This window comes from Corvus cornix, chromosome 2 (assembly GCF_000738735.6).
Source record: "Corvus cornix cornix isolate S_Up_H32 chromosome 2, ASM73873v5, whole genome shotgun sequence".
Lineage (NCBI taxonomy): Eukaryota > Metazoa > Chordata > Aves > Passeriformes > Corvidae > Corvus > Corvus cornix.
Window position 1 is genome coordinate 117,145,909 of NC_046333.1, and position 27,596 is coordinate 117,173,504.

Below are 27,596 nucleotides of genomic sequence, written 5' to 3' on the forward strand. Positions count from 1 at the left end.
TAAAAATATAACCAAGCAGATACAATAGGAGGACAGGGGAAAGGATGGAGGAGTAAAGTCATTCCAATAAACTAGTTAAAAAATTGAATTGTTGAAGATCTTCTGTATTTTGCCTCCTCTGTCATGGTAATCCAATAAAAGAGTTGGAGCATCATAATTAATATGTCATGACTGGAGATTTGATTCTTAAAGATGAGAAAATTGAATCACTTGTTAAGACAGAGGAAATTTTGGTCTTAAATTCTGATTGCACTCTCACAGCTTTTGTTTTTATTAAGTGCAGCAACCACAGAGGCAGCAAAAAGTAACTACCCCTTGTTCACAGACCATGATAATCTCCGCTCTGGAAACTTCCTGGGGGGTCCATTTGTTGCAGGGACAGAGGGCAAAGCAAGCCAGTTATCCTCTTGCTGACACTATTTCCTACATAACTGCTTATGAAAACTGCCCATGCTGAGCAAACCCAAGCTAGTAAAGATTCATTTTTAAGAGAAAGGTAATATGCAAATATCTTTTTCTTCATAGAGAGATCGTATCTCTTTTCCACTTTTCCATTGCAGAAGTGCAGTGGATGGCGCATGTCTGTGCATGTATTAACACATGTGGTGCCAATTTTCCTTCACAAATGCGATATAAATCACAGCACCAAGTAATGTTATGATGCTAGAGGTTCAATAAAAACCTATTTGAAAAGGGTATGTATGGAGTATATATGGAAGGCATTTATATAATATCCCATAATACTTCTTTAGGGACCAAATTTCAGGGTTTGATTGAAAGTGAAGCTAGTGACTGTCGTATCAACATACCTAAGAAAAAATACTTGATTTTCAGTAACAAATTAGTATGCTCTCTCTTTTAACCTTGTGTGCCGGTTTGGCCAAATTTAGAAATATATCCTCTGATAAAAGTCAGGTTACAACCATCCCTCCCCCACCAGGTTCAGGAAATAATTAATTTTCCTCGAAGGAAAATGAAAGAGATAAAAACTATTTATTTAACAAACACACAGGGAAAGGATAATAATGCTGAATAATATAACCTCTTGCTGTGCTGAGAGAAACCTGGGAAAATTTCAGAGTCCTTCCATAGATCTCTCTCTCCACCTCCTTGGAGCTAGGACAAAGTGGTGGGCCCACCTCCAGGGCCAAGGCCTCGGTGGAAAGTCCTCCCAATGTATTCTGATGTTGAAACAGTCCAGCAGAGAAGAAGGGAAAAAATCAAAGTCCCAGGAAAACAAAAGTTCAACTCTCCAGAGGAAAAGGAGTTGAAAAACTGGCCGAAAGCTGGCTGGAAAGCAGCAAGCTGGGTGCTTCCCTACTCTCGCTCTGCTGCCGCAGCTGAACGCAGAGAGCCGTCTCTATCTCTGTGCGACCTTGAACAAGCTGCAAACTGCTTTGAAGAAGTTTTGCTCAGTTTTTCCTCCCCCCTTTCAGGCTCAGTTTAAAGGCATAGAAAGGCACAAAATTAATTTCTGGGCATAGAACAGCAATATGGGATACACATCATAAAGTCACCCCAAGACACCTTGCCAACCTGCTGTGTGTCAAACCTCTTATTAAGGACCTGTTCCTCACAGGAGAGCCTTTGGTCCAATCCCATAGAACCACACTCAATGTACTTTCAAAGATACATATTCTCACATACTGCACCAAGACCTGATGGTCTGCATTAAAGAAGCAGGAAGTTCAAGACTTTTTTTGACCTTTTTAAGCCAATATGCTTTTCTTCATTGTGTTCCAGCTATCCCCACATCTTCCTCATTCTTTCCTACAGATAGTCCTGTGCTCCTTTTCACAAGGTCACAATCTCAGCTCCTCTGGTTTTATACCATGTCAGTAGAGGAACCGAATTCCATAAATTCCGCTATGAATGAAGTAACATAGGTGAAAAAAAGGGGTAACAACACAAGACCACTTCCATGGTGTGATCAGGAACAGTTGCACCCTTTGCCAGGGCTAAACATTTCACTGTTTCCTTCTTCCTGGCTGCCTTTCGCAGCAAATCCAAGAGATGCCAATCACGTATATTAGATACGCACAGATCAATCTACAGAGTGTGTGTGCGTCCTGCACCCCTTCAGAGTGCTAGGCTACGTGTTAGCCCACAGGATTGCTTTTGTATAGGTATTTCTAACTAGGAAAATCTACACCTGAGTGTGATAGACCTATCTAAGGCACCTTGGAGCTGCGATCCTCTAAGCTGTTCCCACTTTGCAAGGTTTCTCCATAAGTGTGCATTGCCTTGCTTTCCCAGGGTTGATCCGACCTGTCTGTTGTACAGGTACAAAAGAAAAATGTGATTTATATTAAAGGAGAAAGAGACTGATGAAAAATCCTCCTTCCAAATGTACTTCAATATTCATTAGAAAACTAATGTTAGAAAAGTTAGAAAAGAAGGAGGAATAAACTCTGACCTAGGAAGAGATGGTGGGAAATCTTTCCATTCCTTAGGTTCTCATTTACATGTAAGACACTTAGAGCTGGCTCCTGTAATTCAAATTCACTTTTATTCTGATAAAGCCTTCAATTCTCTTTGAATAGAAGAGTTTTGCAAGTCTGGGGGAAATGGCAATTTGTGTATGCTGTGCTGCCAATGAGTGCCTTTTCTTTTTCCAGCATCTTATTATTATTCTCTGCTAAAATGAGTACATGCACATTCACTTTCTTTCAGAGAACATTTTATGTGAATCATTTAAAAATACTTCAGGATCACTTTGGGATTTACTTCAAAAAAAGGCTTAGTAGATATAGGCTCCTTGTTAAAAGCCAAGGAGACTTGTGAGACACCAGACATACCTGCCATTGCTGGTTTAGTCCTGGCTGACAGGTTTGTCTCTGCTGGGATTTTCTCACCTCTTGATTTGTTAAATCAGGTATTTGTGGGTAACTAATATTGACTGGGCACAAAAGGGTTTTGGGGCAAAAGATGGACTACAAATGGAGTTATACACAGTAAAGTGATACCACTGAGGAAGCAAAGAGTCTGAGCTGTATTACAGGAACATTGTCAGCAGGACACCAGTAGTGTCACCCACCTCAACTGTCCTGTAAGCTAAGCACTAGCACAAGAGACAAGCCTGAACTAAGTCAACGAAAGAATAGCACAACAAGAAGTCTGGAAAATATGATAATGTAATACAAGTTGAAGATAATAAGAGGTGGGATACAATTCTTCCTATGTATAATAGTTTACCTTAACAAAATATGGTAGTAATCAGTGGATATATAGAATAAAAACAAAATTATCCCAAATATTAAGCAGAATTATATTTCCAAATATTAGGAAACATTTTGCAACTAAGATACAGGTAACTGTGGCATTCTGTGTACTCCTCATCAGTAATGACACTTCTGATACGCTTTGCATCAGGCATTTGCTTAAATACGTCATGACTCAATACACTTCTCATGCAGAAACAAAAGCAGTGCATTCACTTGGCTGTTAAACACTATTGCAAAATATTAACCAAAGCTAAGTCAGCCTGATGCAAGGGAATGGAGTGGTCAAGAGTTCTGCCAGATCAGGGTGAAGAATCCCGGAGACCCTGAAATGTGTTTTTGTGGAGTGAAACTAACCGCAACATTTCTGGATTCACTTTGCAAAGACTTGATCACTTGTAGTTCTTCTTTGATACTGCATAAGGTCTTTCTAGTAATGTTTTGGTGAAGTCAAAATATTGACTAGAATAAAAAGAAGTATGTACTACAGTTACTTTTAAGAAAATTAATTCTGCTGTTGTAATGAATGTGTCCTAAGGCTGTGCAGAGATCTATAGAAATGGACTGTCCCTGCCTAATTTTCATTATAGACTAAACTCTGAGACAATAACATACAAAAAAAAAGGACAACCAGTGTAGTATTAAGAAACCTGGTGATTTTAACAAATCATCCCATGATACCAAATTATAACTTTAATATATTAATTCTTCTGAAAGCCATATCTTCCCTGTTAGGGTGCAAACATCTCTGATGACATCTCCGATGACATCTCCTGAAAAGTAGGCTTTGATACTTAAAAAAAGTTAAAAGGTAAAAAAATAATTAAAGGCTTTCTGGGGTTTTTTTTACGGGAAGAAAAAGATGAAAAAAATCAGGTATTTCTTTGCAAACAAGTTTGTAACAATGACTGCATGTAAATGCTTTCCAGAAACAAGAAGAAGTAAAAACAAGGAGTGATTTATTTGTTCAAGATTTACACATTTGCCTCTAATACTCGGGTTTTACTTCTGGAATTTTTCTCAAGGCCATGTAACTATACTTGCTGTGTCAATGTCTGCTGATCCTTTTTCTGCCTCTGTTTGGCTGACTTTTGACAAAACAGGGCCTCCCTGCTGTCTGTATCTTTATTTCAGTGCTTGTGTTTGGAGTAAAAGTCCTGGCTGCTCCAGCTATCTGGTCCCAGAGATGCCTCCTTCAAATACCAGCATAGGGTCTGGCAGGACATCACTGTGCATTGAGTTCAAAAGCACCAGGTCTTTTTCTCTTATTTTCTGAACTTAATTCTTACATATGTTGTTTCGTTAACAACTATTTACAATTGAATTAGTAGTACAGAGTAATGACTTCAATTAATCGCATTTCTTCAGAAATTTTCTGTATTGACTATGTGAAAATTCTTAATAGAAGCGTGAAAAAATTATTTAGAATTAATTATGTTAGCTTCATAATAAAAAGAAATACAAACAGAAATAGAAGAGTACAAATTACATTATCATTTTACAGTTTCCAGTTGGTTAGAAACTTAAAATGCAACTCTTTCCCCCAGAAACTTCTCCAGCAACCCATGAAACAGCAGTTCCCAGAAAGAAGAGACTAAGTCTCCACACATATAAGTGGAGATTGTATAGAGGCCAGAGTAATTTAGGAGTTGCTGATAACTTCTTTAATAAGGAATTAATGAAACTTTTATTTCAGAATCCCTAACATTACAATTCACATGAAATTCTCTTTTCAGCTCAACTCACTTTAATAGTTTATGAATCACTTAGATTGTTTTTCACTGGCAATTCCTAAGAAAACTTGATGCTCTGCAAAAATAATTATATAACATTATTATTCCAAGGCAAGGACTACGCTGCACCTGCAACACTCATCTGTACCCAACTGGGAATTGCTGGCATATATCAAAAAATTGTACTGGCGTCAGGGGAATAAGGATGATCAGGCTGGGCTTCTTTTCCCCATTACCATACATCCAATACAAGGCTCCACACTTCTGTTTCTGCTGCTTTTGGGATCTCAGCTTAAGCAGTTACTACACACTCTTGCTGTTAGCATGTTACACCAAAGTCCACCCCATCCCATTCAAGAAAAATCCTTCATGCTGCTAGATCATGGAATTATATATCTTAGTTAAAAGGCAGAATTTATTTCAGAAATTCAAGGTTTCAAATCCAGATAACTAAATATAAATAAAGCATTGATTAATTGCTTCAGGTAGATTGACAGATTTTTTTTCTCTTTTTTTTTTTTTTTTAAATAATGGAGAAATAATGTACTTAGCCTCTGCATTCACATAAATTGAAGTACTCAAAAATTATGAATATTGATCTTAGAGTTCTAAAATAAGCTTAATTTTCCCTTTTGTGGTTATCTAAAATTATGCTTTAAAATTTGATTCTAGCCTATTTTGTCCACTGATCCTGCACAGGATGCATTTTGAAAACAACTGCAATCCTGGCAGTTTCTAATTTTCAATTTGCAGCCTCAACTTTTAGATTTTTGTTCCATAATTGTGTCATCTTCTTTGAGAAGGCCAGTCTCAGCACTGTTGTATTTCTAAGTGAGGTGGGCCAGTAACATTAATTCGTTCAGATTGCTGTTTTGGAAAAATTTCAGGGGAGTCATGCTAGGCTCACATCTCTTCCCATTGTCATTCAGTTCTCTCAGAAAACCATAATTTGCAACTTGAAGGCCAAACAAACACCCCCAAAACCCCAACTCATTCCAAAGGACTACTTTTTTCAAAGAAACCTTGTGTGTCCCAGAAATACTCACATCCTCACTTTCACAGCATCAGGTGGTGGAAGCCGTCTCAGGATCTCAACATTTTTTATTTCCTCAAACCCAACCAATCCGGCCTAAATGGTAGTAAAATCCACAGGAAAATATTTTTAGCTTTCATTAGGCTTTAGGTTTGCTTCATTGCTGCCATCCATACAAGGCTTGTAACACCACATAGAACACTGATGATAGTTGGTCTCTGTGTTCAGTAATTCCCCTTCAAAAGGGGCAACCGCTGCACCCACCAAAGCTCTTACAGTAGCTGTCATTTATGCTGCCTATAGAATTAAATTCCTAAGGTTTCTACTGCAGTGTTGTATAGTGGAGACTGATGGTGTCTTTCCATAATTTTCATTTTCTGCCAGCTGCTTACAAAATTCATTCAGTTATCATACTTTTGTTGATTGACATATTGGGGAGTCATGTGCCAGTGGAACCTGGACCTCCCAAAGCAACTTCTGTCAGGTGTTGTCCACATAGGAGGTTGGATACCCAATGAACTCTGGGGCAAACATGGAGAATGAGAGTAAAAAGACATACCTTTTTCCAATTTCACTGGTGACATGTCACCAGGCTCTTCATTGTTGGTTGGATCACAACCTATTTTTATCTTGCTAAAGGTTCTGTAAAGTCTGCAGTCTTCTACAGAAATGGCTTATTTACTCTTTCTGTGGAGAAAAAATAAATCTGCTTTTTTAGGGGGAATGGATTTGCTATTCATTCCTTCACTTTCTTCAATGAAGTTGCATGAAATATGATCCACTCAAAAGTGGCTAGGATGAAAATGCTCATTTTTGTTGAGCTTCTTGGCACCGTATATCCTTTTCAGCATAATTGTGCAAAGTGGTTTCTTTGTGGCTAGCAGCACCATGATTCTATACACTTTTATCAGTCTTTATTTCATAAATCTACACAGTTTCATTTCTTCGGTCCTTCTCTCCTGTTTGCTTGAATCATTATAACAAGTTTTCAACATTGTTTCTGCAGAGACATGCAGTTAATTTTTTCTTGACTGCTGTCTTATGACTCTTCATTGCATCTGTTCCCCAGTGATTATTTCTACATCAATAATATCAAGTTCCTCCATCTTGTCAGCTGTATCAAAGTTGCTTATTGTTCCAGTGGGAAACCTCTATGATATATAATACTTGACACATTTTTTAATTTATTTGTAAGAAATTATTAGAATATTTTCATGTCTGTCTTTTATGTGGCCTGAAAGGCTCCAACTAAAACAAATTATAAACCTTTTTGTGATTGACATCAGTTTTGTACATGTTTCTAATACCTGCTACTTTCACTGCCCAGATTTAGGCACAGGCATAAGCCAAGTGCATGCTGTTTGCCTGATTTAGCAGCCAGTTTAGGTATTTGCTAGGATATACTTGCATTTCTACTTTTTGCCACTTCCTCTCGTGTCTTGGTAACCTCTTACCCAGTATCTCTTAAGAGATACATTTTTCAAGGCTTTCTGGACTGAGTAACCAGGTGCTGTTTGCATGTCCACAAACGATAATATGACTTTTGTCATTCTGAACACAGCACTCTCAAAACACATGCATTGGTGAACAGTTATTTGATTTTAACTTTACTATTTGATCTAGTCATCACTGAAGTCTGCTGTAAGAATGACTGTTTGCAAGCAAAGGGACAATTAGATAATTTTCTTGGAATCCTTTAACGTAAAATATGTAAATATGCCATTTGGTTAGCTAATAAAAGATCTTCCAGTGAACTTTTTAGTAAAGTTTTTTAAGATATACAGATGAAGGGGTCCTGATACTTTAGACAGAGAGTAGGATTTGCAAGTGGCAGAATTATGTGGCATCATAATGCCCAGTAGTAATAGTCTTTTGGTAGACACAGCTGAGGTAAATGGTGGTGTGACAAAAAATAAATGGAAAGTCATGTAGGTTAGTGAGGATTAGCAAAAATTGTGGAAAACTCTAGAATGACCTAGAAAAGCAGCAGTATTGTGCAATGAAGGCCAAGAAAATGTTGGATTTTAATATGTGGCCACATCTGATATGCAGATCCTTCACCCTTTCTTAACTCTGCAGTTTCATCTGGATTTTCAATTACTTTTAACCTTTTAAGAAAAGCCTCGTGTTGTTATGGACAGTACAATTAAGAAGTGTACTTGTTGTGCAGTGACGGTCAGAAAAGTTAATTAAGTGTTAGGCTGCATTAAGAATGAGATGGAGAATAAATAGGAAAAGATAATGAACTCTTTTATGCATGCTGATATTCCAAACTCACTTTGAATATGAAATTCACTTTACACTATTATTTCAAAAAGAAGGGGATGTAAAAATATATAACTATCTGGCAAAAAAAAAAAAAAAAAAAAGAAAATAATTCATTAGTGTTATGAACAAGAGAGGTAATTGCATCAGGAGAGAAAAAAAAAGTTCAGGGCTATTTCAGATGGGAAGATGTTGAAGATGCAGAGGAGATACAACTAGAGAGGACATAGTAGACTCACATAGAGGAAACATGACACCAGAGAAACTGAATCAGTGATGCCATTTGTACTTTCCAACAACAAAGCAAAAGAGATGTATAATTGCTTTCAGTGATTAAACAGTAGCTTCATAATGTTCAAAAGAAAATCCTTTCCCTTTCTGTAATGAAAACTTAGCTTGTGAAGTGCAATGGTGCAAGAAATTGAGCAAATAGCTTAGTGTGATGCAAGGATGTATTGTAGTGCCAAGAGGGAATAAGAAAAAGTTTTGCAATCACACAGAGTAAAATAAACAACAGAGGTCATCAATCCTAATGCTTCTAGCCATAGCCATTCATGCACCAGCTATTTGTTTTGTTCATTATTACTGCAGCTGTGCTTTGAGGAAACCATCACAACACTGGTGAGATCACAACAGGAGATTAAAAACTACCTCCTAAACAGGATCCTGATCTGTGTGTTATCACATCATCTCCTAAATTCCTAACAGTGGAGGCCACTAACCTGAAATCACCACAGACTCCCTGGCTCTGCTCGTGCTGGAATGAATTCTTTGCCTGTCTTCCCCATGCTCCTCACAGGGGACATTGCTTTTGGGAATAGCCAGGCAAATTACAGCAGTGGCTCTGTCAAACTGATTTATTGATTGCAGTTAGGTGGTGTAGTATAGGGCATTTGATAATTTCCACAATATCATAACACACTGCCTGTGATTGTCACTCATTCCTTCTCAACAGAGAAATTTGCACAGTGTTCAAGCATGACATTGGGATCAAATTTCTGGAGAGCTCTGGGAGGGATTTTTTTCAGCTCTCAGGGGTGTAACAATTCTGTGCTTGATCTTGGATTGATCCCCTGCTAGATGGTGTGACACTTCTGTGGGCTGAGGCAAAGGGAAGAACAGATGCCGCCTTCTTTCTGGTGGAAGCTGGTTCTATCATGTGTGTGAAGAGCCCGACCACCAGAACTTTCCCTCCCGAAGCACAGGGGCTCTGAAGGTCCCTGTTTGTCAGCTGAATTACTTGTAAAAAAGGGTCCTTGCTCAGTCACGTTAACATCAGGGACAAAGTATTCATTTGGTGAGGGTGCCCACAATATGAATGAGTGCATGTAGGAGGAGATTCGTAACACAGACTTGAATGCGGAGTATGTAATTCGTGGGCTGTTGGTTGCTATGGAGTCCAACTGAAGTGGAAAGTGACAGCAAAAAACCTCATCATACTTTTATGTACAAGAACCTCTAGCAGACACACAACAAGGGAAAATTTTTATCTTTTTAAGGAAGTCATTGAGAGGCAATTTTTGCATGATAAAAACAAATGATGCAATTTTTTTCTCAGGCTTTTACATTTCCTCTTCACTGGCTGTGGCAGAGGCTTCCAGCTCATTCTAAGCAGGAATTCAAAGCCATCCAGATATCTGTGTGTATATGGCCTTCATTCAGTTATAAATTAAGCCATGCATTTCTAACATTAGAAATGTTAAATACAGTTCAGGTCTCAGCTCAGTCTATGCTATTCTTTGTATCCAATGCATTGCTGGATGAAGCACTTCTGAAGAAAAAATCAGTACACTCATCTATCCAGTCTGTTGTCCCGGATGTAAAGTTACTTGTGAATTTTATTCATAGAATGACACAGATGCTGTGGGGAAAATCTTGCTATCTTTTCGTTACAAAACAGGGGAGATGTTTGTTTGAAGCTGACATACTGGAACAACCAAAGATAGCTACACTGGATGCGACAGAAGAATTAATTTGGAGCTCTGACATTAACTTAATGCAACCCATGTTTTACTCAGTAGGAGTTTCCTGTGCATGTATTCTCTTTTGACAGAGAAATAAAAAGAAAAATGTAATTTAGCTTGGGCATGACAAAGAAGGGTTTGGTACCCTACAAAGTAAGAAAAATACCCTCATATTGTTGTGTAATAATTTTTCTGGTTTGCATGTCAGTGAATTATTCATATTTCTTGCAGATAACAAGTTTATATGGCTTTGAATTGTTCTATGAAGAGTTACCTACAGCAGGTCAAAATATTCTTTGTGAGCATTTGCTGCTAATGCAACCCATTTCCTCTGTGAATCACAGGCAAGCCTTGCTAATTTCTGCACATATATGTGCTATTCAGACCTCAGACAGAGGAGACAAACAAGCCTTTTTCAGTGCATGACTCAGCTGTGAGCTCTTCTGGCTGTTCATCCTCTCTAGTGCAGGATTAGTCAAGTGAGTCACCATGTTCATCTATGATTCTTCATTTTGACCTTAGTCTTCCTGGCTATTCTTTAGCCAGGGGCTGCCCTGCATGGTGCATGGTTCATATGAGAGACCTTTCCTCACCAAAAGTGATAAGCTGTGAAGATCAGGTCTTGCAGCAGTTAGAGTGATTACCATTTCCCTCTGATGCAGAGAGGCAGGGTAGTTACTCATGATCATGGGTTTGAATCAAGACATGAATCCTCAAGGACTGTGTGTTAATAATTTCTGGTACTGATTTCAGCAGGGGTGAGGTTTAATTTTCTAAAATAAATACGCACATTAAAAAACCACAAAGGTTTTCCAAGAAAACATTAATGGAAGCTAGGGCTTTCTTATCAATAGTTCATGAGCAGAAAGGAGAATTTAATCTGATTGAATAAATGACTTCATATGATTTATGTTCACCTTTTCAAAACCCAATGTTGACTGGATTCCAGGGGCTTTGTTTTATTCATATTTTATGAATAACATACTTTGGCTGTGTTTGGGAACAATTAAAAATGTGCCTTCCTGGGTTCTCCCTTGTCCACCTGCATGGATCTGCTGTGTTGCTCATGTCTCCCCTTCTAAGCTTTTCATAGAATCATAGAATCATTTAGGCTGGAAAATTCCTTTAAGATCATCGAGTCCAGCTGTTAACCCAGCTCTGCCAAGTCCACCACTAAACCATGCCCCTGAGTGCCGCATACATACGTCTTTACATGTCTCCAGGGCAACCCTTCCAGTGAAAAAGCTTTTCCTAATATCCAATCTAAACCTCTCCTGGAACAAATTAAGCTTATTTCCTCTTGTCCTGTCACTTGTTACATGAGAGAAAAGACTGACCCTCACCATGACACCTTGTTTCAGGTAGCTGTAGAGAGTGATAAGGTCTCTCCTGAGCCTTCTTTTCTCCAGACTAAACACCTTCAACTCCCTCAGCCACTCCTCACAAGACTTCTGGTCCAGACTCTTCACCAGCTTCACTACCCTTCTATAGACCTGCTCTACACCTCAGCGTCCTTCTTGCAGTGAGGGGCCCAAAACTAAACACAGACTTCAAGATGCAACCAGCTTCTTGAACTTGGATTAGCTCAAATAATTTGGGGCATCCTGAAGATGTGTTTCTGGTCCTTCTTTCTGCTTCCTGTTCTGTGTTTCACTCCTGGTGGGAATCCTCCTTGCAGGGTAGTGCTAGCTCTCCCCACTTAGAAGCTAAATATGGATTTTTGCTCTCTGTTGGTGATTTTTTGTGTATGGAAGGAACAAGGCAAGATGTGGTCTCTTACTTGATTTGTATCTATGCCATGTTTTCAGCTTGCTAAATGCTATAGAGCTTTGGCCACCTTTTTAATATTAGAGGGGAGAGGTTCTTACTGCATGCTAACTTATGGATGTTAAGCTGCATTGTCTGCAACTGCCAAGATAATGGCACTGGTCCAAACTTTTTTAGCCTGCTGTCTTGTGGGACAGTCAGGATTTATAGTGACAGTTTGTTTTTGCTTACTACCAGACAACTGTAATGGTTTCGGCTGCCAGTACTTCTGTACATTCATATTTTAACTATCTGAATAATCCAATTAATTTCCTTAGCATGCCTAAAACACAGTCTGTGCTTAGCTATTCAGAAAGAGAATGTCAAAAGCCTTTACTGATGCTGTCTTCTCCAAAATGTATTGCTTTCTTTCAGTATGTCTTATCTGACCCCTTATTTTCCAACAGTCCCTCAGCTTTGTTATCCACAGATCTCTTCAAAATGACTGGTGGCAGATACATGCAAGTAGATCATTTAATTTCCTTCCAATGTCTTTATCCCCTTTAATTGTTCCCATTGCACCCTGGTACTCCACTGAGCCTTCTGGTTCTCTCACAGACTGCTTACACCTCTTATAATTAAGTAATTTCTTCTTATTTATTTTCATGTTATGCCTTTGGCTAATCTCCCCACCAAATCCCTCAGCTAAACCATATTAATTTTTTTGTGTTACATTATTGTTCCTTACCACTAGCTTTTGTTGAGCTAACTTCCTATTTTCCAAAGGGTATTTGAAGAGCCTCTTTTGTGGTACCTTTCCATTCAGCCAAGGCAGATAGGCACTCTCTCTCTCTCCTCCTTTTTGTCTTTCTGGGGCTTGTGCAAATCTTTTGTAACTCATTAGTGGCTCACTTTAGTAGGCTCCATACTGAATCCTTACAGAACCTTACACTTTTCCCTTTGTGTAATTGTAATTTATTTTGCTTTTTTCTCTGTGTGAGAGGGTTAAACTGGTGAGGAGGGGGGTTGGAGGAGGGGAAGGGAACATTAAGGAACAAAAGAGATGGACTAATAAAAAGTGGTTCTGTGTTCATGCATAGAAAATTATTTGGATGCAAATCAGTCACAGAGCGGAATGATTTGTCTCAAAGCCCCGAGACTAGGGAGCAGAGGGCTTCAGCCTCAATTGGCACTCTGTCTGATTTCTATCCAGACTCTGCAGGAACAGTGTGCCTGCAAACAACCCACCTGGAGCACTTGTGGGCTGCTTTCATGTCTCCCTGTACTCACCAGAAAAACGTCTTTGTGTTCACTCTATTTCCTACACCATGTATTCAAATTGCAAATACATAGAGAGGGGAGGGATGTAGGTGGGGACAGCTAGAGTTGTCTCTCAGGTAAATAATTTCTACTGAAAGGGGAACTTCTACAAGGAAGTACAGATGGGTTATTGCATGATAAATTGGCAATTTATGTAGACACTCAAACAAAGACTAGAATTCCTCAGCACAGAGTCCGAGGGGAAGATTTTACATTGAAATATTTCCATTGTCATTTAGCATTTGAGTGGATTACAGAAGATGCCTTGTATCTACCATTTCCAGATTCCACTGGGATCATTACACAGACTTTAAAATCATCATTGGTAGCAGGATCACAAATATAAGTTTGAATGTACTCCTAAGAAAACTTTTTCCCACAAATGAAGGATGAAGCCTTTTTTTGTCCCAATGTGGCCATGTTTTCACACCTTTGGTAGTAAAAACCATTCAGTTCATTCTGAAGTTTGCAGCTCTGGGATTGAGGTAATGATTATTCTGTCTTCACCAGTGTAGCCAGTCAAGGATATCATTCTGAATTGATGCCAACAAGAGTGCAGAGAAGGCTGGCATGTATGTGAGGCCACTTTTGGAGCCACCGTACATGTCTGGGAGCTTCCATGGGGCAGTTCTTGTGAAAGGCTGACCACCCTGAAGGAGGATGCTGGGGTAGTGTAGGATATATTAAGTAGATACGGTCTAGGGGCATATTTGTTTTTTTCACTGTTGAAAGTGTAGTCATCTGATGCTGCTGCTTTAAACTCATCATCCATTTCAGCTAAGCAGTAGGTAGTATATCACAGTTTTCCAAAATAAATTTAGACTACAAGTACATGCCAATTGCCAATCCAATCAGTATACCTTCACCTGATGTTGCTAAGGAAATACTCCTTCTTTTTAGCTGTTTAGCACAGCTTCCCCATAGGATTTGAAAAGGTCAAGGTTGCCCTGTGACTGTAAATGAGGGAGAGGTGACTTGGTATGCAGCAAGAACAATATTAGATATCTTTAAGCTCAATTTTTTGGCCCAGAAATTTTACTTTAGAGAAGCTTCTGACTTTTGCAGAAAGGCAGAGTGCAGAAGCAGCTTTTTCCAGGGATCAGGTCTTTAGAGAAGGAATGAACATTTCCACTCAAAACCTGCTGATAGAAAACAGAAAGAATCAGAGAACACTTCACCATTTACTTTTAATAGAAATTTACCATGTGTTGATGCCATTCAGGGGTAGAGGTTGATGGTAGAGAAATTTGTTTTGACTGCACATACGTTTTTTCTCTCAGGCAGATTTTGAAACAACGCTCTCGAAGGTTTGGGAGGACTTGTTTTATATTAATGAAAACAGCAGAAAATAACTAAATTAAAATCTCCATGGGAGAACATGGTATGAACCTTCCCTGTAAAAGACCTCAGGCCTCATGAAAACTTGAGAATTATGCTGAGGTAAAGCAGATTGCACTAGCAGTATGTTACAATTTCACTCTACACAAGGTTATGTTGCACTTTCTGAAGCTTTCCTTGCTTGTCGCTCTCTAATAGAATCTATTGTTTGTAAATCATCTTAATGGGAAGGAGAGATGAGGAGAGCACTTGATTCAGCTTACTCAGGTATAAATATGGACTAAATCATTAAAGTGTCCAACTCTTGCTTTTGTGAAATGGAAGTAGTGAGAAAATGGAAGCAGGGAGCGGCCCAGGCTTCCCAGTGCAGACTTTCACATTAAGGAAAGTATTTCAATATTTTCTTCTCCGTTACTTGCTATATGCTTCATGACCTCCAAGATTTTTAATTATTCTCCCAGAGCTGAGGGAAGCCTTCCAGACAGTCTGTTGTAGCTGATAATTAATAAAGAGTTCTCATTTTGAGTGGATGCAGCCATTTTTCATGTTGCATTTGGTTTGCAAAACTAAGGCAACTGTCAAACTTTATTGTGTAAAGCTTTGGATCATTCCCTACACTCAAGCAGGAAGGCACAGAACCTAGTTGTAATGATATCTTTTATATTAATATTGTACTGATTTATTTCATTTTCTGAAAAGAAGGGAAACAAACAATGAGCTGGTAAAGTATATCTAAATGAGCAAGGATTTAAACTGATAGCTAGAATTTGTTTAATTTCATCACAGACAAATAGTTTCCCAAGTAGCTTAGCTAAAATCTATAGTAAGGACTGCTAGCAGAGTTGAGATCTCATTGTTTATTTTATCTGTCAGTGAGCAGGATTTATCACATCAAGCAGTTTTGGAGCAGGAGCTCTTTAAAGACACCTCTGAAACAACTCTTTTTCAGGATAAGTCTACCAGAATAAATCCCTGTCCCTTGCTCATGCCCCACCCACAGCAAAACTGAGTATCTTGAGGTTTGAAGATAACTGCAACCATTGATTTTTTTTTTTCTGCTTTTGCTTTAGGAACTCCTTCATAGATATCCTTCGGGCTATTCTTCTTTCCTTGGAAGTGCTCATTGAAGATCAGGAGCTTCAGATAAATGGCTTCATTCTAATTATAGACTGGAGCAACTTCTCCTTCAAGCAAGCCTCCAAGCTTACACCATCTATCCTCAAACTGGCCATTGAAGGGTTACAGGTAGGTGGAGGGTAACACACATACCTGCAACTTTTATTGCTGCAGACAGTGATTTTTGCTTCATCAGGCACTGGGCAAAGTGAAGGGAGGAGAACATAATCCAGAATGCTTTCATGTCCCATCCACTTCCAGCATAGATTGATTTTCAGACATCTCATTTTGTCTGTCTTTCACTTTTATTTCAGTTGTAAATCAATGTAGCCAGTATGTGCATTACTTACCACAGCACTAAGAAGGGTTAGAGATTTGAGGTTTAATCCATCAGAGAATTCGGGGGGATTAAAATCCAGCAGTGTCTGCCTTCTGGAGTGTGAAGTCCACATGCAAGCACATGTGAATGTAGAGGGAGGGTAAGAGGAGATGAGAGCAGCTCGCTCAGCAGATGGAAGTGTGCTGTTGTGTTCATGGGGATGCAGTTGTGTTGGATGGAAATGAGGAAGAGGGAGGACAGGCTCCCTGTTGTGCCCTCATTCTGACTGCCTTCATTTGTCACACAGGATCCTGGTACATTATGGTTCAGACTGTTTAGGGGCTGCACATCCACTTGGTGCTTGCAGATAAATGGGAGCAAGCTAAAATCACTTGCTGTTACAGGGTTAGGTAGAAAGCCAGGACAAGACAGCTGGGGACTGATGGGCCAACCTGAGGATGGGGCAACCTGAGGATGAGGATAAACTGTGGTGCTCAGAGAGGACTTCGGCCCCTTCCACTAAAGTCCGATCGCATCTCTGGTGTTAGACCTGAGATGGACTTTTAGGTCTGAAGTAATTTTACATAACCTTACTATTTGAGGACATTTAATAGAATCCAAGGACTATTTAGGTTGGAAGGAATGCTGGAGATCACTTTGTCTGACTCCCTGCTCAAAGCAGGGATGACTTCAGCCTTATACCAGCTTGCTTAAGGACCACATGTTTCATGTAGCTACATATTTAAAAGGAGAGATAAGTGATTGGATTTTTCTTGCTTAGTACTTACAAGATATCCTGCTTTTATAAACACCTCAATAATAATTCTCTCTGGTGTGTGCATGTTTATTTTAACTTGCATACCAGAAGGAACAATTTGTTCAACTAATTTTTTGACCAGCAGATTATCTACAAGTAGATCATGATTGTGTCTACTTTGTTTTATTATTCAAAAATGAGGTAGAAAAATCTGCCAGCAGTTTTAAGCCTGTGTTCCCCTTTGTGAGGACTTTTCATCTATTCTAACAAATTAGGAAGTCAAGCTGTGCAATTAGTCCTTAGGACAATACCTTATCTTCTCCTGCAGATATTATCACTTCATACCAATTAACATTCTGTGGTTCAAAAAAACTTTCTAGTCAGAAGGAAGATAAAGCCAAGTGACACTCATAAGTAAATCAAATTCTAGCAAGGTGTCCTTGTGCCTGTACAAATTTTGCTTTTCCATCTCTTCAGTAAGAGGCCAGTCCAGCCTTCATCCCATCTGATATCTGGCCATGCCACTTTATTTGCAGTTTATTTGCAGTTTCTTTGCAGTTGTTGGCAACAGTATGTTTCTGGAAGTACTGAAGTCTGGGAGTACCAAAGTTGATCTTATGATTCTGTCATTAGCCTGACATCCTGTGCTGGGCGATATAAGGAGCCTGTCTTTCTTGTGTATGCGCATGCATTTCATTTCTTATCTAAAGTCAAGTTACTGTTGGTTTTTTTCCAGGATTAGTAGAAATTTGACTCTCTCTGAAAGCATAAATTGGGATAACATGTCCTAAACTTAACTAGCCACTGGCTTTGTGAGTAGTAGGAGTAGTAGGAGTTGTGAATGCTGCACTCCTTTTTACCAGTTTTAGAAGCAAGTCATTCATGCTTATAAAGCACATATTTAGCAAACAATGATGGTGAGGGCTTTTTAGTTTGGTTTTTTGGCTCTCACCATTGCTGTTGAAGCATTTTCATTGAGACTTTGTTCTGTTATTATTTTAAAAGAACTAGTGCCATCCTAAGGTAAAATTTACGTAAAATGTTGTTGAAATGCAGATGAGACCTACATACTTTAGAAAAAGAGTCACTGCATTGGAGGGCACTGAAAGTAAAAAATTCAGGTCCTGCTCCCATGAGATGATGACGTCTGAAAAAAAAGAGCAGATTGTTTCAGTTCCTTGTTTTTTCTCATAGCTAAGGCGCTGTGCATGTACAAATCCTCAGACAGACAGATTACATGGCTATCTAAGTCCTCCTTTCTATGAAGAGATTTTGGGTTATATTAAGTCCTGTGTAAGTCTAGTTAAGTGGATGGAAGGAAAATAATTCTCTCATACAATTTCTCCTGGAGCTGAACCCATATGTTCATATGTTGCTGTCTGTGCCAGGAACTTTTAGCCTTTCACTATGTAATGGCAATTTTAATGCCACAGCCAAAGAATTTTCCTGTAATTTTTTAAACTCACATCTCATTCAGTGTGTCAGACCATCCCATTTTGACATATAGAGTTACTTAAAAAACACAAATAGTGTTTAATAATTAATGCCTTTGGGGTTTTTCTTACTTTCAAATTGCTTTCAGCCAATTTATCTATTGGCAGTTCAGTGGTTTTGCATTTGTCTTCAATTTATTTTTCCTCAAATCATTGCTACAATGCATTATCACTAAAGTGCAGACAACAAGCATTACACAGGCGTATATGTTAATTCATCTTGAGTTGTAAAACAAACACTAGCCAAATCTGGTGGACTTGATGGCAGAAATTATTATATTGCTATTATATAGGCTGTTCAGTTCCAAATCCTGTAAAATCTGTAAATATTTAGAAAGATGAAGTAGGAGTTATATCATCACATTGCTGAATACACATTTTGCTCAATACTACTCCTTGCTCTGTATGGATTTCTCTACATATTTCATCACACAAGACAGTTCATTATATCTCAGTTACATTATTTAATGACCTAAAAATTGCTAAACAAGTATTTGTACAGTATGGCAATTCTCATCATGTCACAGCAGTGTGGGGACAAATGTCTTTGTAGTGCCTAAATCATCTCTGATTAACAAGCTCTGCTGTTTTAGCACAAGACAATTGTCACTGTATGCTTTGAGCTCATGCCATACTCCTTCCTAGACCTTACAGATCTCTTAAATTTTAACACATTAAACACAAGATTGTCATATGGATGGAAGGGTGGGGAAAGAGATGTGTATAAAATAAATCTATTTTTCCAATAACTTTCTGAGTTTTCACTTCTAATCTTCATTCTTTTAATGTGAACAGCTTTTCCCCTTCACTGCATGTATTTTCTCTGTTTTCTTCGTCTGTGAAGTTACAGTTCTCTGTATGTCATGCTGAGCTTATAATTAGCCTATGATTGCAGACAAAATTCAATTGTGGCTTAAGTTAACCAGAGACTGATCTTTTGGCACTTTGCATAACAGATTAGAAGCATCAGAGGTCAATAGCAAAGGTCAGAAACCCGTGTTACAATAGTGATGCAGGTGAAATGTGTAAGAAATGGTCCCTTCTTAGTACACAGGGTGTTTGCTACTGACCACTGTATTTGAAGACCTCTAATAATCCTGGAAACCAAGGCTGAAGTGTTACAGTGAACACAGCCTTCATGTTCAGCAAAGCCCAGACATTTTTTTTAAGGCTGGCTGGCTTCTGCTCTGAGGATGTAGTTGGTTTGCCTCCAGACAGGACTTTTGATTTTATGGTGCTGCTAGCAATGAGTATAAAGAAACACTCTTTGTTCCTGCCTTTTCCAACACCAGAGCTGTGTACTGCAGTTTGTGTACACGCATGCACATAGCAATTTAGAAATTCCCCCAGCTGGTACTCTGAACTGAAATGCAATAACTTCTCAATAGCATCCAGAAATCTGCCAAAACCTTCAAAACAGCAGAAGGTCTGACCTCACCTGCCATTTCTTTGGTGAAAGCCAAGTCAGAAGGCCATGGTCTACCAAGACCCAGCTGAATGACTTATGGCACAAATCACCAAACTGGATTCCAAACTGACCTGAAGATCAGGTTTGCATTCCAGAGTACCTAGTACTGCCTTAGGTAACTTGCCCCAAGGCTGTCTCAAGGTACTGAAACAAGAAATAGGGTGAATGGTTATTTCCTGGCTGTATTCTTTCTTTCTCTGATAGTTCTGTCACACCCAGGTGTACTCAAATGTGATTACAGTGACTCCTAAGAAATAAACCATATTCCTACTTTGTGACAATGATGAATCACTGCAGGAGTGATCTTAGGGTTCAACGGGGCTTTGATTCAAATTTCACAGTCCTTGCAGTGAATAGCAGTGGGAACAACTGAGATCTGCAAATAGGAATTTGTCTCCAGATTTTCATTGGCAATAACTTGACAGAAGATTTGACCAATAAAGTACATTAGGATATCCATTACATTTCTTTAGTTCTTTTAAGCTACCTTCAGTTTATCATAAACTAGACAAAATTTGAAGCTGGTATTTCTGTGAGGAGAAGAAAATGAAAGGAAATCAATGATGCTTGGCTTAAGATCACTTTGATCAGATACAAGCACAGATAAAATTCTTTGAAAAAAAATCTTCAAATAATGGAAAATTGTATAAGCTTCTCTTAGTAAATTGTCAAAGGTACATTTGTTAATACTACAGAGTAACATTAATGTTTAGATGAAATCAGAAAATCAAGCTAACAGGTTTGTTTAGATATTATTAGATATTATTAGTGGGAGATTATCCCACTTCAAAATCTAGAATGAGATGCCAGATTATGGAAAACTCAGCCTGTTTAGAGGTATATGAAGCTTTTTGATCTCTAACATGAGCAATAGATTTAAAAAGTCATTTTTTTAAAAATTCCTCCTACTGTAATTATGTAGGATCAAGAAACTTGATGTCAGTTAAATTATAGCAGCAAATTACTTTCTCTTGACAGTATCTTATACAATCAATTTTTTTCATGTTGTATTTGAGAAGGAAGAGCTTTAACAGAAAATATTGACCAGCTCAAAATGTGGAGAAGAATGTAGATCCTGAAGGGAAAAAATGCAGTTCAATATTATGTCTAAGGTGTAATATTTTTGTATGTTTATTTTTCCAAATCTTAGTGGGAAAATATGAGTCTTTAGAGCTGATAAAAGTTTTCAAGTCAAACCCAATTTTTTTCTGGAACTTTGCTGTGTTTTCAGAATAGCATTATTACAGTGGAGTAGGTTTCCAAAATTATCTAGAAAAAAAAGTCTGGAAGTATGCTTGTTTCATTAGTTTTCATCTGGGAATAAAAATACTTAATAATCTATTCCATTATGAGTGGTAAGAAGCATTTGATTTCTGTCTTAATTGTTAGTATTTCTTGCTTTTTGAAATTTGAAATCAAGTGGAGGTAATGGAACAGTATTTCAGGTCAGCATGACCTGGGTTGATGGGCATAATTTAATATTTGTTATGGTCAAACTGGGCATCTGAACAGAACCCAGGCAGTCCTCGCGAATTTGGAGACTTCACCAAGCCCTCTGCTCTGAAAACTTGATGTTTCCCTCACCAGCCCAGATGCTGGAGCAAGGAACTGACTCTTCTTTCCTTGCTTAAACACATTTGTACTCTGAAACCAAAGGTAAGTGCGATTTCTTTGACTGAATAAGTACTTCCGGTGGAACTCTTCATTCTTGTGAAGGATGTAGGCTATAAGATGGCTTGCATAGTAAGGATAAATAAAACTCTTCTTTCCACAGTTTCTGAACGTAATACTGCTGTTATTTGAAAATTTTAAGGGAATGACAATTCTCATTTTAACAAGCTGAAGAACACTCAGCCCTTCCGTAGAAATCTGTAGTGTAAGGTTAAGTCTGCCTATGCTATAAATATCCTGTGATGCTATTATGTCTCACTGGTATTTATAACAGGTTGTATTAACAGAAAGACAGAGATCTCTGTCATTGCCTACTGAAGTCAGAACAGATAAAATCCTCAGTGACAGCAGCTAGGCAAGAAAAACCATATATAGGCTCATGTATCCACTGGCTTGGACAAGGACAAGCCAAAAAAAACCTTAGCACCTCATATAAAAAGCCCCTAAATGTAGATTTAACAGTTTATCTCGAGAGACTGACTGCAGATTCAAAAGTTGCTCGTTTGATTGTTTGGCTTTTCCTCAGTCTTTCATGCTGATAGAAGTGAGCAGAGAGCTGAGGCCAGTTACTGGGACACTGCAACTGTCCGAGGTTCTCTGCACATCTGCAGAGAAATGATGATCTGTGGCAGCTGAGAATGTGTCCCTCTTTCCCTTCCCCTGTTAAAAAGAAACCTACTTGAAGGCAGACCTTTTTGTCTTATTTATGTACAGAATTTAAAGACTTGTAAAAAATTAGGGAAATACTTACATTTTGGATTTTTGCAAGAGCCTTGTCATTATCTTCCCCAGGATAGGGAAATTGAGGAAAAGGTGATATTCTAGGCTGGGTCCTTGAAGATGGATAACTGTTCCTTTAGTAGGGTCTACCAGAGGACAAGCAATTTCCTCAGAATATAAAAGCAGAATGTTCCTGTGTTGTAATCACAGTGTGTTGATATGTCCAAAAGGCACGTTGCAGCTTCCCAAACAAGAGTCCTTGTTAGTAGCTCTAGAAGATCTGCTAGTAACTCAAGCTTATGTTCATAGAGGCAATATGAGCTATATAAAAATGGGTTAACCTACAGAAGGGGACCTACAAATCTGGTCTGTGAAGGAAATAGAGACCTCCTCCCAGTAAGAATGATTGAACTGTTCCTAAAATGAGACAGCTTCAAGTTCTAATGAACTTCAGCAACTGGAAAGTGGCTAAATATCAGAATTTATTGAATGCTGTACGATGCAATTGAATATTCTGTTTCTTAAACATATGTAGAAAAAAACTTTCTTGATTTAAAGTCCACTTCATATTTACACAGGTATTTGAATGAAAAAAAATATATGTACACATAAAAAGCATACCAATTGTTTTTTATTAAATCAAAAGGTCCCAAATCTGTTTATCTAGCTACCTTTTCCCCCAATATTAGAATGTGCTTCATGTTAGAGACCTGTGTTGGGTGGCTGAACATGAAGTCACAGCTAATGAGGAGCATTTAGTATCCATTGAAAGAAGGTCAGTTTGAATCATTCCAGAAATGCTCCTGCTATCTGTCTCCAGCAGCTGTTGTGATATGTAGAGTGAGTACTCTCTGAGCTGCCAGTGAGGGAGCCTTAGAAATTATAAGAGATGAGAAGAGGGATTGACTCATTTTATATATAAAAAAAGAGGTAGATAAACAGACTTTGCTCTCTGCAAGAGAAGGCCTATGCTCATTGTGTGTCTATCATCTCTAGGGAGCTGACTGGAACAAGGAAAAAGCAAAGGATAGCAGGCTGTAGACTCACATTTTTCACTTGAAAACTGGAATTAACTGCTTAGCAGAATTGATCAGCCCTGCCATGTTTACCGGTTGGATGCTTTGGGGCTTTTGGCTATGAGTACAAGGACAAGCTGCATATGTTAAATGGAAGGTCTTTTTTTATGCCAGTTACTACATTTTAATAAAGATCTCACCAAGTTGCTGATAAGCATTAGAAAGGAGGAAAATACTCTTTCAGTCCTAGCAAGGAAATGTGAAAGTTTGTTGCAGTAAGTCTGCCTAGAACACAAAGTAGCTGTTTTTTAGTGGTAGACAATAAAAAATTAGCTAGAGCTAACACCAGTCACGCTCAAACCTTCCCACCAACATATGCATAAATAGATCATGTTGAAAGTTTCTTCCTCTCATAAGATGTGAACTTGCTCTAATGTACTTGCATTAATCTACATTATCCCCATTCTTCAAAATTTCATAAAATTTCAGGAGTGATGAGTCTGTAGTATCTATTTAACTTCTTTTACAACTCCAAAAGCTTTCTCCTTTTTCACGTGGGACATGAGTGAATGTTTCCTGAAGAGAGTGTTTACTACAGGTAATTTCTTGCTGTGACAAATATACACAGAGATCATAATTACAAAAATATAAAAGGGATTGCATATACAGGACTAGACCAGAAAGAGAGAGGAATAGTGACAGTTCAGTGAGAGCTGTGTGACAACAGAGTTGGAACGGGTGCTCTTTTGTTTCAAATGTGGGGTAGCAATGGAGGTACATGTGGATAGGGAGATGGAGGCAGTCGAGGCAGAAGGAGTCATCACTCTGATATGACTGTACACTGAGATATGTGGCATGGATTATCCCCTGAGCACAGGTAGATAAGGACTTGGCTCTCTCCAGGAGAAGACTCCTGCTGGAGCCTTCACTAACAGCTGCAGGACTGAAATTCATGTCCCCTGAGAGGACAGCTGTGGCAGTATCAGACCAGCTGTTCCTTTACAGCTCTGGCTCACAGCCCTGTCTTTAGCACGTGCCTTCAAGGACGTGCTGCATCGCTGGAACTGGCCACAAGTCCCTGACTGCTGCTGTGGAAGACCCAGCAGCTCAGCTCACACAGGTGCAGGAGAGGGCTCTTGGCAGGACACTGTGTTCATTCTGCTCCTTTAAGCAAGGTAATTTCTGGTGTAAGTTTTTGACAAAAAGCTGCAGTCAGAAACATTTTAAATTATGCAGAAAGGCAGTGATTTTTGGAAACATTTGCCTACTTGTTGTTTGACGATTATGTGCAGAAAACTAGGATATTTCTACACACATAAGCCTCTTCTATTATTATCTCCTCCTCAACAAAGGAACTCATAAATTCCTCAAATGTTGTATGGTCATACATATTTGTATGGCAAATATGTGTATGGCCAACATGGTCAAAAGAGACTACAATGCTTTCAGTAAATTTGAGGTGAAGTCCCAGCTGATTCAAATGGAACTTTTACCATTGTCTTGGTGGAGGCTGTTTCCACTTCAAGAGAGTTTTCTAGGCTTGCACAAAATGCCCTTCAATGTCTGAGCACTTTTTGGAAATTTTGTACATCTATTAGAACATTTGCCTAGAGATCTTGAAGAACTGTTTTGTTCTTAAATATTCTTATGTCTCTTCTTAACCGTGTAGAACCTTACACTTAAACAAGCATTCCTGAATAGCAGGGGTTCCTTGATGCAAAAATGTCAACCTCAAACACCACAGTCTTCCAAGGAATGTTGGAAACACCAAGAGAAATATTCAGCCTACTTCCTTCTCCCCTCATCTCTACCCCTTGCCCTCCACTGAGCTTTGGTTTCAGCAAATGGGCATTTTCTGAGGAAAAAAGGGATTTCAGTGGAAATGCATCCAGTAGCTCTACTTCCCTGTAATTCAAAACTTCCTATTATTAGTTCAGGATGTGTTTTTCACCCCTTCCTGGTAGACACATATTAGACCATTTGAATGTACGTTCTGATTTTCACTCTGAGCACACTCCCACTGCTTCAAACTGTTTGCAGTGGAACCAGTTTAAAGCAAGGCCAAAGGGTAATAAAAAATAATTTCCATTTCAGAGGCGGCTTTCTGACCAACTCTAATCTACATGCAATAAAAATGCAGCTAAAAAAATACATAGCTAACACAAGTACAATTACAATGCAAATATTCTTCAAATAGCAGATACATTTAGAAGGTCATTAGATTAACAGTTTTTCAGAAGAAAGGCAGAAGTATGAATATATATGTTATGAGCAAAATACTTAATCGCTGTGTAACAATTACAGAGGAAAACAGCAGAAATTCTGGTGAACTGAAAATAGAATGCAAGCTTGCCTAGGCTTAAAGGGTAATATAAATTTTATTCTTCTATTTTCCAAGAGAAGCAGATTTTAATTAGTAAGTGTGCTCAGTAGCATATGTACCCAGTGGCTGGAAGAAAGGGTTTCCTGTGGCTTAGTGGGAATGTTTATGTAAATGGACATCTACAGTAGTTACAAAAGGTCCCAGTCCAACTTCTGGGTGAAGTTTCATGAAGAGTCCCACTGACAATCTGAACTTTGTTTGGCATCATTTAGAAAAACAGAGAACCTGAACTGAATTCTGAGGAAACAACATCTCCTCAGTATAGCACAGACAACATTCAACTCCTTTTGATGGTCCTTGCCTTTATCACATCATTTATCGATCTCATTGCTAAGTGCAAGGAAAGCTGCAAGGAGACAGTCCTAAAGAGATAAGGATTCCTGAATCTGTAGTGTAAGTGAAAATAATTAATTGGTACAGATAAAGCTTCTGACTTAATTAATCAATATGAATGGGCTTTCTGCTAACATTGGAGACAATATCTACCAATCATTCTCTCTAAAAAAAAGAAGATAAACATTTGCATTCAAAACCAAACAGGTAAAATTTCAGTTTCTGTTGCTGGCCACTGTCTTTGCTGAAGCTGAGTCAATGGTCACTGCAGCATGGGGACTGCAGTCATTTGCCGCTGTGCGTGAAAGGGCTTCTTGGTCAACTTTTCACACATAAATAAATAAATAGTTTGGCCAGAAGAGCTGTGTCTTATTGAAAATGAGATCAACTCGATTTCCCTGCAAGATTCTAGCTTATGTTTACAGTGTATCACCCCACATATTCCTATCTGACACGGATATGTGGGTTCAAAGGGTTTTCTGGTCATCTAATAACAACTGCTGCTCATGGAAGAAGGACTGCAAATACTAGAGCAATTCAACCAGAGCCATCAAATCAGCTAGCCATTATCTACTTTTTCCACTTTCCAACCTCCCAACTCTTTTTCTACCTTTGATACTGCCTTCTCCTTTAAATATTAAAAGGAAAATAAAGCTGTGAGGTAAACCAGGTGTGCAAGGTGTGCATTCCATGCTGCTGAGCTCTTACAGATAACACTGTTAGGTATTCAAACACACAAAATATAATTAACTATTCAAGAAATTTCCCCCCTCCAATTTGTTATACATGCCTGAATGAATGTTAATGGGGTCACATAGCTCTTTGAACCTCTGCTGACAGAACAATAAAGAGTTCCTGTGGTTTTCAAGAAACAGCACAGTATAATTTTGCTTGCTTTGCAAGGGCATTTCTTAATGATATCATTATACCCTCTAAACTCCCGGTCCACTCTCAGAAACTCACAACACTTCAAATGACAAGTTACCTTCTCTTCTCCCTGGGAGAATTGAATCTCAATTATAATTTATAATGTCTTACTTACTCAGTGAATATTCCTTTCCTGTGCCTCTGAGAGGTGCCAGCTATGGTATTTTAATGAAGCACCCCCGTTTTATAGCCTCTCTACTGTGAAACTGGAACAACAGCATTTAAAGAGCTAGACCTCTTATCCAGTTTGCTGAGTGAGAAAGGCAAATAAATTCCATTTCAACTGTCTTAAAAGACAATGAAAATAACATATTTTCCTCTGTTCCAGTGATAAGTTATGCTTGAACAGTATTGCCTGAGAACGTATAAATAACTTTACTGGTAAATTCCTACCATCTGTGATAAAATTAATTCAAATGTTTAAAGTATTTTACTTTGACTGCTTGCACTATTTTGAGCTTGTTTGTTTTGCAAAGATATTCTAGGCAAATTAGCTCAGGAATGTTTGTTAAACCAACAAAATAAGGGAATGTTGCTATTAGCTTGAGTAAATTTATTTGGTATCTACCTCTAAGGATTGCCCAGCTTTGTGTTTTTATATAGGGAGGAAAAAAGAGGAAAAAACCAACCCTTTGTAATAGTGCATTCCTTTTCTTTGAAGCTAATGCAGAAAGTACATCTGTAAGATGCCAGGTTTAGACAAAAAGTCAGGAAATAAGCTTGCAGCTTATAGGAGATTTTGCAAATTAGTCCTCTTTGATGATTTTTTGGTT

The 27,596-nt window shown here is 38.5% G+C and overlaps 1 protein-coding gene and 1 long non-coding RNA gene across 2 annotated transcripts in view; one reads left to right on the top strand and one right to left on the bottom strand.

Annotated features, from left to right (window-relative positions):
* CLVS1 (clavesin 1) overlaps positions 1-27,596 on the top strand; it is a 100,524-nt gene that overhangs the window by 19,020 nt on the left and 53,908 nt on the right. Inside the window, exon 3 of the mRNA XM_039548736.1 lies at positions 15,691-15,865. Within this exon, the coding sequence (XP_039404670.1) occupies positions 15,691-15,865 (175 nt within the window). The remainder of the gene's footprint in view (positions 1-15,690; positions 15,866-27,596) is intronic.
* Positions 5,533-26,971, bottom strand: LOC109144803. The gene is made up of 3 exons (XR_002045796.1): positions 26,939-26,971; positions 6,547-6,674; positions 5,533-6,083 (listed from the first exon to the last, which is right to left on the bottom strand). It is a non-coding gene; the product is annotated as an uncharacterized LOC109144803 (long non-coding RNA).